Source organism: Oncorhynchus tshawytscha, linkage group LG31 (assembly GCF_018296145.1).
Source record: "Oncorhynchus tshawytscha isolate Ot180627B linkage group LG31, Otsh_v2.0, whole genome shotgun sequence".
Taxonomy (NCBI): Eukaryota; Metazoa; Chordata; class Actinopteri; order Salmoniformes; family Salmonidae; genus Oncorhynchus; species Oncorhynchus tshawytscha.
In genome coordinates this window covers 7,437,630-7,453,656 of record NC_056459.1, presented here as the reverse complement: position 1 = coordinate 7,453,656, position 16,027 = coordinate 7,437,630, and the positions used below count along the sequence as shown (strand labels likewise).

Sequence of the window (16,027 nt, the reverse complement as noted above, 5' to 3'; positions counted from 1 at the left end):
AACAAAAAAGCTGTTAGAATTGTAAGTGTATGTATGTCCCTTAAGGTCCTTGTGTAATTATAATGTGATATTGTACCCCCTAGCTCGATTGTCCATTGTTTATAATCTATATATACTTGTGTTCCCTCGTGTACTTTCTGTATTGATTTGTTGTTAATAAAAAATATTTGGGGAAACCAATACAAATCTTATATTTTTCAAAGTATGGTCTCAGCCACTATTCTAACTTGTCCACAGACAGAGTGAAGAAAATATTCAGATAGATAAAAAGCAGTTTCAACGTTTCATTTTCTAAAGCATTTAATATCCAAAAAGTGCTCGTATTTGCAAATCAACTATGTATCTGTCACTGTGAGGACATGTAGATGTACTTATTAATAAAGCTGTTGACTGATGTGCTTAACTCTTCAACGCCATCATGTATCCCGGAACATATTCCAGTCTGTGCTTGCGAAACAGTCCTCTAATTTAGCTTTTTTGTTGCATCAGACCACTTCCGCATTGAGGTCGTAACTGGTACTTCCTGTTGAAGTTTTTGCTTGTTAGCGTTTATCAAATTTGCCAGATGGAGGACGAGCTTTGTATTCTTCTCTCTATGTGGAGTAAAATTTATCTAGAGTTTTTTTCCGCTTATGATAAAATTTAACTCAGTGTGCAGACATTGATGCCATCTTCTGGACTGTTTTACTGATACATTTTAATCAAACGTACTTCGGCAAGTTAGTTCGTATTACTTTCTATTTATAACATATTTGGCAATATTCAGATTCACAGCACGCCTGCAAAGAAGCCCATCTGGGAACGACCATATTTTCTTGTAGATGACGTCATGACGTCACGTCGAAGTAGCCAGCCAAAGAGGGAGTAGTCCACCACTTTGTTTTGTCGACCAAAGCTTTTGGACTTAGCTACTAACACTAATATTAACCTTATATTATCTAGTTTACTAGTTGCTGTAGACTATTATCAAAAAACTAGATCGACAATGTCATTGGCAGACGATGTCGGATGGACATGGTCCGCAGATGAGACAAAGGCGCTGATCTCGGTATGGTCAGACGAGCAGATTCTTCTGAAGATGGAGCAAACGTACAGAAACAAACATGTTTACAGCGAAATTTCGGAGCGGCTAAAAGACATTGGTGTCAAACGGACGTGGAAGCAGTGCCAAAACAAGATTAAGGCCTTGAAGTGGAGATACAGAGAAACACTGAGAAACCCAAGCAGTAGCCGACCGTGTCCGTTCTTTTCTGAACTGCACGAATTTCTCGCCGCCATGCCTGACATGCCTGAGTCCAAGGAAACTGACGAGGAGGAAGATAATGGTAAGAAAATCAGGTTACATTAATAGTTTTCAGTGTCAGACTTGACAATAGTTTTTTTAACTAATTGCTAGCCAATTATTTAAAAAGCAATGTGGCGCAATATTAATTTCTAGAATTCGCAGCCCAATTCTGATATTTCTTTCAGTGGACCAATCATAACAAGCTCAAATATATATATATATATATATATGTGTGTGTAAAGATCTGATGTTAATGGCCAAAATACCAATTAGTGGAAAAAATATATAAAAATTGGGCTGCCTGTGTAAACCCTGTCACACAGGTCAACATAACAATCTTCAAGAGTTTAACGCTATGTTTAGACAGGTAGCACAGTTATATTTTTCCCACAAATTGGTGTTGACCAATCACTTCAGATCTTTTTACATCAGATCTTTTTAAGAGCTGATCTGATTAGCTAATTTTCACCAATTAGTGAAAAAATCATCTGTATTGGGCTGTTTTCTAAAGAATGTTATCTGTCCCCAGGCTTAATTGGTATCACATATAGGTTCGATATGGCAACTCTGCGTTTAGCTCCTAAGCAACTTTGCAGATTTGATTTGTTGAGCGACTGGTGGGCAAGATTAGTTAGAATGGAAATTCGTCCTCTGTCTTTCCCAAAACCCCAGACACACACACATTGAGAGGCACAGTGTGCATGCAGCAACCCTGGGTGGATTAAGTGCCTTGCTCAAAAACACAACAGCAGGGCCCGGTTGGAAAACGTACCTCAATGCAGGGATGGGATGTACTCCAAATTGAACCTAGATCCAAACTGATACGTTGAAGATTTAAATACTGCTAGTATTTTATGAAAAACTGCCCTTTTCGTCCTCATGCTAGCTAGCAGTAGTCACTGAAACCATTTTGGAATGGGATTGTCAGCCAATCAAATCAAATCAAATTTTATTTGTCACATACACATGGTTAGCAGATGTTAATGCGAGTGTAGCGAAATGCTTGTGCTTCTAGTTCCGACAATGCAGTAATAACCAACAAGTAATCTAACTAACAATTCCAAAACTACTGTCTTATACACACAAGTGTAATGGGATAAAGAATATGTACATAAAGATATATGAATGAGTGATGGTACAGAGTGATGGTACATGTTGATCAGCTCCTTGTGTTGATCAACATGACATGCCATTCCTAAATCGCTGGTGTGGCTACTGCTAGCTAGCATTAGCATTGGGGCGGCAGGGTAGCCTAGTGGTTAGAGCGTTGGACTAGTAACCGGAAGGTTGCAAGTTCAAACCCCGGAGCTGACAAGGTAGTCTGTCGTTCTGCCCCTGAACAGGCAGTTAACCCACTGTTCGGTTACTAGTTCAACACTCTAACCACTAGGCTACCCTGACCTAAATGCAGCAGCAGCACACAGGAATATAACGTCTAACCCTGGCAATTTGACTGGTAAACTGGCAGTACACTCGCAATGTTTTCGGGTGAGTTCATAAATCCAGATTCAGAGCGTTTCGCTGAAGCACCAAAGCTACCTGGCTAAAGTTGGCTAGCTTACTACTTTCAGACATAAGAGAGAACACCTCACTCTGACCATTTTACTTGCTCTAGCAGAGCTGGTTGAGCTGTTTTCATGTTATCTAGAGCATTGGTGACTAACTGTGCTGCTGGCAACAATTTAATTGTTTTTTTGCAGATGTTTTACTGACACCGGTCATGTTCAATGGTTGTTGCACATTTGTAAATTCATCCGTTATTCTGCACACTGAAATCGAAGTAGATGGCCAAAGTGATTTTACCAACGCACCCTTAAAATCACATGCACAATTGCAGTGAAAAATGCCTTTCTTGTATGCTCTAACCCCAACAATGCAGTAATCATAACAATGTAATACAAAAAAAAGCAAGCTCGAGCAAAACACGTGAGATATAGAAATAAGAACATGATAAAGTAAGCATACTATATACAGGGTCAGTTCCAGTACCATATTTACAATGTGAAGGGATACTGCATCGATAGAGGTAGATAGAGGGGTAAGGTGGGCATCAGGATATATGATTAACATAGTAGCAGCGGCTTATATGATGATAGTCAGTATAAATGTGTGTGTTTTCAAGTGATCGAGTGTTTGTATGTAGAATGTTCATTCAAATTATGTTAACTAATGTGGCTCATGCAATGGACTGTATTTAATTTTTTTGTAATGTCAGTTGAGTTGAATCCAAAAATCACAGCACATATTTCACTTCCTGCTTTGCAATGGCCACCAGTCCACCATCATTGAATTGAATGGAGACGTCCATTGTATTTCTATGGCAGCACATGCAGTCAGGAGTGGAGGCGAGGACAAAATATGGGTCAACGTTTTTTCAACCATTATCATGGTGACCTCGGTCATTTGGCTGTCCAATTACAATCATCCAAAATTCCATGACAGTCACAGCCCTTAATTGGATTAAATGTTGGGTATTTCAAAACTGAAAAATAAGATTCTCGTCCTCCGAATACGGATTTGGTAATCCAGTCTGACCTTTAATCAGGATTAGGTAAGGTTGGTTTTAATGCAGAAAATCCATATAATCTTGATCTCACTGGAAGGGTGGATTCAGGATGGATTTAGAAAGTAGAAAGGCACTACTGTGATATTTCTTGGTAATTAAGGTGGGGAGGCTTAAAAAACTTTCTTACATCTGAAAACCAAAGCTTCATTATGTTCAATTTATTGCAGTATAGGTCAGTTGTTATATTGAGAAGTGTCAAATAAATGCATGTAGGCTACTTATAAGTGAAATCCAGGCTTTATTATTTGTAATGTAGTTAACTCATTTCTGTTTCATTATGCCAGTGTAGAAGTAGGAACATAACCTGTCCAGTAGATGGCTAGCCACTAGGCTACTGCCACCCACATTTAGCTACGCAGCAACAAAACCACTCCATGACGTGTAAAATCTGATCATCTGTATGTGGCAATCGCAATAAAAGATGGCCTGGAACGTCACCAAATGTTTTCTTTCCAACCAGGTCTTCCTCTTCCTCTGTCGTCTCTGCGCCTTTTGGTTCCTCCACTGCGGCTGGTGTCGGCAGCTCTATGGCAAGTTGTTCAGCGGAGAGACACAATGGACTACGGGTTGGTGGAGGAGTTTGCCACCACTGTGTTGGAGATGATTCCTGATCTGATGAGTTACAGAGAGAAAGTCCAACTCATCATGGGGCTGCGAGCGCAGGTGAGAGATGGAGGGGTGTGACTGAAGTAGAACGTAGGGTGACATTTGTGTGCATGCAGGGCTCCCTTGAGAGACATTGAGCTCAACGGGACACCTCGTTAAAATAAAGGTAAAATAAAACAAATCCGGTAACACTTTACTATAAGGTTCCACTTGTAAAGGGGTTATAATTATGTTATTAACATTTCATCATTTGTAAATGCATTATAAATCATGAACAAATAGTTATCGCATTGGTCAAAATAGTGCAATAACTGGTCTGTGTTTGCCAAATAGTGAGCCAATATTTACATCCAGTTTTTAACAATGTTTAAATGCACTTAAAACATGCGTATAAGATGAATTCTTATGTACCATCATGCAACCTTCTATTCAATAGTTGCACAGTTGAACAGTTAGTTATTTGCATTGGTGCTCTGTCCCTGGAACAGAAGAGGTTGTTTTTCATGATGTCTTGACCCACATTTGAAACCGTGGCCAAATTTACATTCAGGACATTATTCAATCATCATTCCCAACATATTACCGTTTTCCAGATTATATCAATACACTTACCACTTCTCTGTGATAGTTCAAGTATGGGGAATGCTCTGGTGTGAAATGGTAACCGTAATACTTTTGTTTGGTGAAACAGTGGAGGTATCTTCACACAATGCTTAATGTTTTGATCTTCATACCCACCATTCATTGACTGAACAAGTTTAGTGTCATGTACGGTACCAGTCAAACGTTTGGACACACCTACTCATTCCAGGGTTTTTCTTTATTTTTTCTATTTTCTACTTTGTAGAATAATAGTAAAGACATAAACTATGAAATAACACATATGGAATCATGTAGTAACCGCAACCAGCTTCATGAAAATGCATTTCAATTAACAGGTGTGCCTTGTTAATTTGTGGAATTTCTTTCCTAAGTCATTTCTGTATCCAAAATTGAAACAAATTGTAGAGAATGTACACTCTTTTTTTTCTTCTTCTTGTGAACATTTCTTTCACGCAATCTCTTCTTTCTGGCCTTTGCACGCTTTTCATAGCCATGTCCATCCTGATTCTTCACGACGCACTATGGGTCACATTATGGGTGCGTTCGTAAATTCACTCTGGAGTGCCAGGGAGAGCTCAGTGCTCTCTGGGCGTTTTGTAAATTGCCCGTTTATAAATTTGGAGCGTTTTGCTCTCGGCGCGTTTAGAACACACACTGGTTGCTCTGGCCTAGGAGTAGGGTTGATCCAAGAGTTGTGACCTCACAAAGGCAGTCAAGCTAACGTTAGCTAGCTTGCTAGCTACTTCCAGACATAAATGAGAGAACACCTCACTGGCCATTTTACTTGCCCTATCAGAGCTGGTTAAGCTGTTTTCATGTTATCCAGAGCGTTGGTAACTGTGCTGCTGGCAACAGTTTAATCAAGCTTTTCCCCCCCAATGTTTACTGACACCGGCCATATTCAACAGGTGTCGAGCGTTTGGTAAATTCATCAGTTATTCTGCCCTCTGGCACACAGACGAGAGTGCTCTGAAATCGGGGAGATAGCCAGAGTGAATTTACAAACCTGCCTATGTCTGTGTCAACACGTAATTCTGGGCATGTTCCAGGTCGTCTTTATTTCAAACACGTTTCACAGATGTGCACATCTCACAAAGTCTTGGGAATTTCTCCGAAACCAGCAAACCACACCAATAATATGGCTTGAGTTCTTCAGAGGAGGCGTTCATCCCTGGAATAAATAAGTGTACCAATTAATCATCAAGGTTTCAAATGTGGGGCTATTGGTCTGAAAACAAACCATATGGGTAATGTATTAGGAATGAGGATTCAGTAATGTCCTTGGTGTAAATTTGATCAGGGTTTCAAAGGTAGGTCAAGACACATTATGAAAACCCACCTCTTTTGTTCCTGGGACAGAGAAACAATGCAATGAGAAAATAACTATTTACCTATGCAACCATTGAAAATAAGGTTGCACGATGATACGTAAAGGTTCAATATTATACGCATTTGTAAGTGCATTTACATACTGTCTAACACTTACTGTAACATTCTTCTACCGTACTCACTGCCGGATTGGTTTGCATCTAAAATGCCTCAGTGTTACCTGTTTGTACTTGACAGCTGGTTCTGGAGTTGTGTCGCTCTGATTGTTCAGCCGACCCGGAGACCATCCAGCCACACCTGAGCAGGATGAGGACCTGCATCATCACTCATAGAGAAAAGGAGGTGAGTGCCACTCAAGTGATCAAGCCTTGTAGCTCTGTTGGCTAGGTTAATTTACTAACTGTGTTGTGTATACTTGCTGTAGATAGATACAGAGGTGGAGGCATCGGAATCAAACTTCTTGGAACTCGTCCAAACTCTTCTAGATGACCCAATTGAGAGGGAACACTTCTTCCAGGTTGGTGTGAGAACAATGTTTATGCTAAACATACATTTAAATCAGAGGTAAACTGTACAGCAGTGTGTGCACAATCTGTTCCACGTCTTATTCCATCGAAGTCCTCGTTACTGGCTTAGTCAGTAATGTTGAACCCCAACCTGCATTAGCTAATATTGAGTAGACTTGTATAGCCATTAATGATGTCAATAGGATGCCTCACACTCAATTAAGGCATTCGTTTAATCTGTTATACACCACTCAGATGCACTTTAATGTTTCTTCTAGGATGTTTTTCCAGAAGAATTTGGGTCCAGTTATGATGCAGCACTGCAGACTCTGATGTGGGAGTTCCTCATCAGGCTGGAGAAGTTGCTTCCAACGCCAACCTTTCAACAGGTAGATGCAATTTGGGAAGAGCCAATCGTGGCAACCTTGGCCGATTTTGAGTTGTTATATTGCGGAGTCTACCATACCTTACTTTTGTAATTTGGTCAATTTTAGTTTGTTGCTCATTTTAAACCACCTCCCCTTCACAGACTGTATCATGGCTCAGACCTGCCCCCTCTGTGCTGAAGGAGTGTGCACATTCTGTGACTCAACCTCAGCCTTTGAAGACTCTTCTCCAGCACAACAGATGCCATGGCCATTTGTTCACTAATGGTAGGCTTTTTCCCAGCTCTGTTTTCATACAGTGGCAAATAAGTTTTTCATGACGTTTTTATATGTAACGAGACTAACGGGCTGCAACACTGGACGTGTAACTGTTGTAGAGACGCTCCCATTTGTTGTGAAAGGAATCGTGGGCGTAAGCAGCGAGGGTTCTGGGGGGAATTTATGCTTTGTTTCTATTTTCAAGATATTGATTTGGTAAACAACTGAGGGATGGAGTTGGAAAAATGTAACCGCTCTCATACTCATAGACAAAGCTATGGATACAAGAACTGGCCGTCCATACCAAAATTATAGTTTTAACCATGATTTGAGGCTATAAAATTGAGTAAAACAAACCTACATTTTCATTTTGATGGGCTATGACAGTTGAACTAAGCTCATGAGGCATTTGTAAGTTATATTCTTCAAGAACCATATATCATCACAGCATATATCATTCAAATCCAAAAATGTATGTAGCAATCACAGGCAGACTAAATATTTATCTTTTTTCCCAATGTTTCAGCTCCGTCATCTGGTGCCGACGATCGTATCCTCTCTTCACTGTCTCACTCGCTCTCAGAGAGGATAGAAATGGACATTGATGAAGCACGCTCGCATAGCCAGTCTTTATCCACGTGTGCATCCAGAAAGGAAAGGGACACTTTGATAGAGCACGATAATGTAGAGAAGGAGCTAGGGATGAGTTTGGACACGGTTAAGAAGGCAGTGGAAATGGTGGATGGAAGAACAGAGGAATGGGGAGAGAACGACTATGAGGAGAGACTGCGACATGACTTGGCTTATGATGTTTTAAAGGTAGAGATTGTAGACGGAGAAGACATGTCCTCAACATCATCGATGACCGCAGATGACGTTGGATGGACCTGCTGGACACCCGAGGAGACAAAGTCACTTATCTCTATATGGTCGGATGAACAGATTCTTCATAAGATGGAGCAAAGCTATAGAAAAAAACATGTTTACAGTGAAATTTCAGAGTGTCTAAAGGAGCTTGGTATCAAAAAGACAACCAAGCAGTGCCACAATAAGATAAAAGCCTTGAAGTGGCGCTACAGAGAAACACTGAGGAACCCAAGTAGCCGACCGTGTCCGTTCTTTTCTAAACTGCACAATTTTCTTGCCGCGGTGCCTGATTTACCGGATTCCAAGGAAACTGGCAAGGTTTCAGATGGAGGAGTTATGTCTTTGGATCGGGATAAAGGGCCTTCTTTGACTGTCGAGTTGGCGCCTCAACGGGAGAAAATGGTTTCCAGGAAAGTGAAATGCAAGACACTCCCCGGAGAGCAAGCCAACGAGAAAAAAGAGGATGAAAAATGTTGCATCCCTCAAAGTGACAGCAAGATGAAAAGCCCCTCCAAAAAACATTGTCGCAAACAGATGGTTGAAGACGTGTCTTCGACAACCTCGGCAGACAATGACACACGGACCTGGACCCTGGAGGGGACGAAAGCACTGATCTCCGTGTGGTCAAACAAACAGGTTCTTCAGATGATGGAGCAAAGTTACCGGAAAAAACATGCGTACAGTGAAGTTTCCGAGCGGCTAAAGGTCATTGGCATCAAAAGGACGTGGAAGCAGTGCCAATCAAAGATGAAGCACATGAAGCACAGCTACAGACAAGCACTGAGGAACCCAAGCAGTAGTGGCCGAGCGACCTGTCCATTCTTTTCTGAACTGCACACATTTCTCGCCAACATGCCTGATATGCCTGATTCCAAGGGAACTGGCAAGGTTTCAGATGGCGAAGTTGTATCTTCGGATCAGGATGAAGGGCCTTCTGTGGAGTTGGAGCATCTACACGGGAAAGGGGCTTCTAGAAAAGTTAAAGTCAAGGCACTCCCCGGAGAGCAAACAGAAGAGAGAAATGGGGATGAATGTGACGGCAGAATGAATATTGGAAGGAAACAACAGGTGGTTGAAGACGTGTCTGATTTAGAACTTCAGCCCGTAGTGCTGCTGACCCAACTTGATGACAACAGTCTCATGACAGGTGAGTAAAACATCATTTAAAAAATATATATATATCCAAGGCTCAAGTTAGAGGTGAGAGTGACATCTGTAACCTTCTAACAATGGTACTTCTCTCTTCCAACACCAGTCGGTGCTCCAGGTCCTGTTTCCCATAACACAGAGCAGTCTCCTAAAAGAAGCAAGCGTGCCAAAATTTGCTCCTTATGTGGGAAGAGTTTTGTTGAAGCGAAGGATTTGACAACACACATGCGAACTCACACCGAGCAGAGCCCTCACCAGTGCACCCAGTGTGGGGAAGGCTTTGACCACCAGGACGACTTCCAAAAACATCAGCAGAATGAGTGTGAGGAGATGACGAAACGACAGGAGGTCAATGAGCGCCAGCATGGAAAGAATGACAGGATATCGGGACAGTCCAGTAATGCAAGTAGTGATCCTAAAACGTGCCACCTATGCCATAAGACTTTTGAGTTTCAATATATGTTGAGAAGTCATCTTATTATATTTCACAAAGGCAAAAGATGTTTTAAGTGTCCTCTTTGTCTGAAGGGTTTTGCCTTCCTCCGTGATTTGAAGAAACACCAGAGTAACAAAAGAGGTTGTCCTACAAGTGAGTCCGTCAAAAAAAGGAAGGAGCTGAGACCAAAAAGCCCTCCTGCTCGCATCATTCCAGAACTTTCCTCAAACGCAAATTATTCCAAAACGTGCCCTGTATGCCATGCAACGTTTTCACAAACGTCTAGTTTGAAAAGCCACTTTCTTCGCCATCACGCCCCAGACAAAAGCCGCTTTAAGTGTCCCAGTGCTTCGATGGCTTTTGTATCCCACAGTCAAAGGAAGAGACACCAGCAGAGCAAAAGAGGTTGTCGGTTAGAGAGAGTTTACAAACATGCGACTAAGCCAGCATGGTCACTGGCTCCAAGGGAAAATAAAAATGACATTCCTCAGCCTTCCAGTACAGCAACCCAGGAACCACCAATCTCTCAAGCCCCCACCACTACAGCACAGTCCTCTAATAAAAAGACAATTCCTAAAGCATGTCCTCTGTGCCAGAAGACTTTTAAATTTGAAGCTACAATGGTAAGGCACATTGCTTCACACCAAAAGGAAAGTCTCAACAAGTGCCCTGACATCTTGAAGTGCACCTTTTGTGACGAGATCTTTTCTCAGGGCATGGACCTGAAGAGCCACTACAGTCGTACTCATCAATTTACGGGACCGTTCCCCTGTCCTTCTTGTCAGAAGACTTTTGTTTCGTTAACTGAGCTGCGCTTACATCAGAGAAATGAGTCCACTCCTTACCAGTGCTCAGTGTGCCAGCGATTATTCCGAACACAGTATACCCTGACTATTCACGAGCGAATTCACACAGGGGAGAAACCATTCCTCTGCGCTGAGTGTGGAAAGGGTTTCCGGAGTGAAAAACTACTGCAATCACACTCTAAGAGTCATGTCGAGGGAAAACCCCACGCTTGCTCCACTTGTGGGAAAAGGTTCCAGAGAAAAGAGCTATTGAAACAACACATGTTGCATCACACAGATGCTGCTTTCATCTGCCCAGACTGTGGGAAGAAGTTTTTTCAGTTGGTATGGTTAAGAAGGCATATGTTAATGCACACTGGCGAGAGACCGTTCCTCTGTGACCTCTGTGGAAAGGGTTTCAAATCTACGGCTGAATTGAGGATTCACACCCGGACACACACTGGAGAACGGCCATTCAAGTGTCCAGAATGTGGCAAAGGTTGTAGGCAGAAGAGTGAGCTGCAGGAGCATCTGCGGAGGCACACAGGGGAGCGGCCGTATCCGTGCACAGTGTGCGATAAACGCTTTTATGTCAGCAAAGATAGAAAACGACATATGCTCATACATACTGGAGAGAAGCCGTTCAAATGTCAAGCATGTGGCATGGCTTTCAACCGTAAAGCACTTTTGAGGGTACACCAAAAAAACAAGTCGTGTTTATATAGCCACACAAGTCCCCTACATTACACTCCCCTACATTACACGTCATTGTAATGTTGGGGATTTGTGTGGCGTGATCAGTGTTGGGATTCATTACTTAGAAAAGTAATCTATTGTTAGGTTTAAGAAAATTAATCTTGTCAAGTTACAGTATGGTTGCATGGAAAGTAGTATATTACATATCACTTGTTGCAATTGTTGTTTTTCTTCTCCGCTGGTCATTCAGCACCATGGAGCTCCACTATAGGCCTACCTGTATCAGATGAGCAAAGCCACCCCTAAGGCGCTATCCAAGGTGCTGAATCCTTCATTCACAATTACAATTGATAGTCTGATACCCATCGGATTTGTGAATTTAATCTGATCTTTAGACTGCATCTGTTGTTTGTTATTATTATTATTATTATTATTATATGTGTGAAATTATTTTCAATATAGTTTAGGTGTAGTTTCGATTGGCCGTTAGTCAACTGTCGGGTGACGGAAAGGCAGCGTGGGAAAAAAGAAATACATGTCCTCCTAAAAGTGCTTAGAACACACTCTTGATTGTTATATCGAAAATTCTAACGTCAGTCAGTGTGTTAAATAGACATTCAGGAAAAGTCGAGGACAGAGGAGGTATGACTTTATTACAGTGCATTTTGTGTAGGGTTCATATGACAAGGTTTGCATTCACGTTCAGCAGGTTAATGCGCCGGTTATTTGAAGTCATCCTTGTTGTCACTTGACAGCCTTTATTTAGTGGCTTTAATGTACATTTCGTTTCGTAAAGCTGCCTAAATGTTTATGGCCAATAGGCCTATTCCTTTGTATATTAAAATAGAATGTTTGTTGTGATCAAACATTGGATTTATCAGACATTTTGATTGTTTACATGGACATTTTGTAAGAACACTTGGAAATATTGTTTAGGCATGTGCATCTTTTGTTTATTATCATAATGCCTATAGATTTCTCCTCTTTCACGCATTTCTGGAACTTAGGCTTCCAGCTTTTGTGCCTTTCTGCATGACCTCCAGATGCTATTTCAGATTTGATGTGGTGTTTCTGGATGAAGAGATCAATGCTTGCTGCCTGTGCAGAGTTTGCATCTGACTAAAACGTTGTCCTCTTTCTCTTCGATTAAGTAAAAGTAATGGGAGTATTTCCACAAGGAAAAGGATAAGTAGGGTAACAACACAGCTGCCATCTATCTATCTTATCTAATATATATATATATATATCTGTGTTTATTTTCAGCAAATTAACATGTGTAAATATTTGTATGAACATAAGATTCAAAAACTGAGACATAAACGGAACAATTTCCACAGACATGTGACTAACAGAAATGGAATAATGTGTCCCTGAACAAAGGGGGTCCAAATCAAAAGTAACAGTCACTATCTGGTGTGGCTATTAGCTGCATTAAGTACGGCAGTGCATGTCCTCATGGACTGCACCAGATTTGCGAGTTCTTGCTGTGAGATGTTACCACACTCTTCCACCAAAGCACCTGCAAGTTCCCGGACATTTCCGGGGGGGTCCCAGACGTGCTCAATGGGATTGAGATCCAGGCTCTTCGCTGGCCATGGCAGAACACTGGCATTCCTGTCTTGCAGGAAATCATGCACAGAACGAGCAGTATTGCTGGTGGCATTGCCAAACCTGGCACCTACTGCCATACCGCAGGTTTTCAAGTCCGGAGACTGAGATGACCATGCAAAATGGCTTTCAAAGGCACTTCAATCTTTTGTCTTGCCCATTCACCCTCTGAATGGTACACATACACAATCCATGCCTCAATTGTCTCGAGGCTTTAAAATCCTTCTTTAACCTGTCTCCTCTCCTTCATCTACACTGATTTGAAGTGGATTTAACAGGTGACATCAGTAAGGGATCATAGCATTCACCTGGTCAGCCTATTTCATGGGAAGAACATGTTTTGTACACTCAATGTATAACACGCTGAGAGATATAATGATGATGAAAGTAAAGGACTCGTTACTTGAAAAAAGCAACTATTACAATATTTGAAGATAACTCGTTATATTACTCCGTTACTCACAAAAGTAATATATTACTGTAACGCGTTACCTCCAACACTGGCCTCGATGAGCATTAGCTTGAAGTTTTTATAGCATTAATGTCTTGTCTTGTCTTTGTTGAAGGTAGCATTATTGTTCTTATTCTAAGATAAATCACTCTGCCAGGTGTTGAAAGGGTTTCCTGTCTGTGACCGTACTGGGCCTGCATTTCTTTTTTGGGTACCTAAATAAAAATGTAATAAAGGATTATTCTTCTTGTTATTGGAAGGTGGGGAATATGATTTAAATGGTTTATAAGCATAGCCTATATACTGTAAGCGTAGGGCGAACAGCTAGTATAATCGAGGCTCAGGAGAAATTAAAACTACACTGGGGTCTGAAATTGACACCTTTTGATAAAGATGAGCAATAACGACTGTTTAAAATAAATCATTTAAATTCTTAGCTATAGCGTGCACATTTTCTTGTTGCAAAATTATATTTTATACTAATACAATTGCTCGGGTAAAGACATTTTGTATAACAAGTCATCTTTTTTTTTCTCAAAGGTAGTGGTCAAAATGATTAACGCCCCTGTTTTCAATTCCTTTTCAATGCCTCACCTTGTGAGGATAACGACACTGAACATTTTTCTAAAATGTTTTATGAGTTGGAGAACACATTGGGGGGGGCAAAGGTGATTAGAAATTATGCAGTCAATTAAATTGATGGAATTAGAATGGAATGAATCTTATGGTGGTCCAAAGGTCAGCCATGTTGGTCAGGGAGTTGGTCAACCATGGTTTGCCAGTGCTGTGATAATATATTGTGTAAAACAATGTATGTGAAGAATTTATCTGCTTTGTATTATGTGTTAGCCAGACAGTTTTAGAGGAATGATTCTATTAATTTATTTAACTGCCAATATGCCAAAATTATATTCAAACTATTCAGTCAATCCACAGCCATACACTGGCTGAAATCAGTTGATGATAGTACTTAGACAAGTTGTACTTTAACAAGTACTAATATTGTATTATAGCTTTCCGAGAAAACGGAATCTGATACATCTATGGTCTGTTTTCATAATTTTGTTGGCTATTTATACAGAAAATGTGTATAAAAGCCATATAAACTGTATTTGTAATCATGACAATATTTTAGGTTGACCTTAATTCTGTTAAATACACATCTTATACATCACATGCCTTTTATTTTCCTGCATAAGTAAAAGCAGGAAATGCATCACCTATGCCTCTACTGCAGCGGTTCCTAAACTTGGTCCTCTGGACCCTAAGGGGGGCACATTTTTGTTTTTGCCTTAACACTTCACAGCTGATTCAAATGATCAAAGCTTGATGATTAGTTGACTATTTGAATCAGCTGTGTTGTGCAAGGGCAAAAACCAAAACCTGCACCCCTTGGGGTCCAGAGGACAGAGTTTGGGGAAACCCTGCTCTACCGCCATTCATTCTATTTAGACTGGTTTTGGATTTCTCCCTGACCAAGATTACTTCCATTTTGGCCCCATCGTGGAACTTTGATGGATTATGACAGTTCGCTGGTAATATAATGTGATTTCTATGGATAGATTGTGGGTTCTATCTGCAATATTAAAGCTGATCTGCTTATTTGTGGATTTTGATGTGTGCTTGGGGTTATTGTTTTGCTGGAAGATCCACTTGTGGCCAAGTTTCAGCCTCCTGGTAGAGGCTAAAATGACCTGTTACTGGGTGAGTTCATGATGCCGTTGAAGTTTTATCAAAACGACGGATTTCAGCACACAAAATAAAGCTTGCCATTACACAGGACAAACATTGGTATGAGGTAAGCATTAAGAAATTAATGTATTGTTTAGTGTTGTGGCTTTGCTGGCATTCATCACCATTTTTTTTGTCCCACTAAGATTGACATGTCATATCAATTAGTCGATGCAGTGGTGATTTTAGCCTGTCAATCTTGGTGGGACCCAAAAAAAGTGGGATGAATGCCAGCAAAGCCACAACACTAAACAATACATTAATTGCACTATAGCAGTGACAAACGGTACCCACAAACTGTTAGGGCCGACATAAAGTTGTCCCAACACCTTACCACTGCTACACCTGGCTATCAGCGGAGCCTTGTCTGGCAGCGAAACAGTTCATTCTGCCTCATTTACTGCCTTTAAAAAATACATAGCTGATATGGTTGACTTGCTTAAACAAATGTGGTTTATGCTGACAATTGAGATGTACAAACTGGCATAAGGGGACAACAAGCAGGTAAGCGACAATCCGTAATTTTGATTAAGACATTAATGAGCAAGCTAGGACGGACGTAGTCAATAAACTATTTGTTCAGCACTTTTGAAATGCATAAGCAACCGAATTCAGAACATGGGCCGTTCTTAGTGTTCTCCCTGTACACCAAGTCAGAACCATAATATAAATAAAGGGGGCATATACGCTGACGATGAAAGCTCTTACAAAATTTGATGATTACCTTTCTCAAAAACAGGTTATAGGCTACATGTGCACCACCAA

General features: G+C 40.9%; 1 protein-coding gene across 1 annotated transcript; it reads left to right on the top strand.

The window, feature by feature from the left end:
• The first annotated feature begins 558 nt into the window (after window positions 1-558).
• Window positions 559-13,044, top strand: LOC112229839. Its single transcript, XM_024395919.2, has 8 exons — window positions 559-1,325; window positions 4,312-4,514; window positions 6,627-6,731; window positions 6,814-6,906; window positions 7,174-7,284; window positions 7,425-7,548; window positions 8,066-9,553; window positions 9,662-13,044. Exons 1-8 carry the CDS (start codon window positions 986-988, stop codon window positions 11,548-11,550), a joined length of 4,353 nt encoding a protein of 1,450 aa, XP_024251687.1. The 5' UTR covers window positions 559-985; the 3' UTR covers window positions 11,551-13,044.
• Window positions 13,045-16,027: the final 2,983 nt, after the last annotated feature.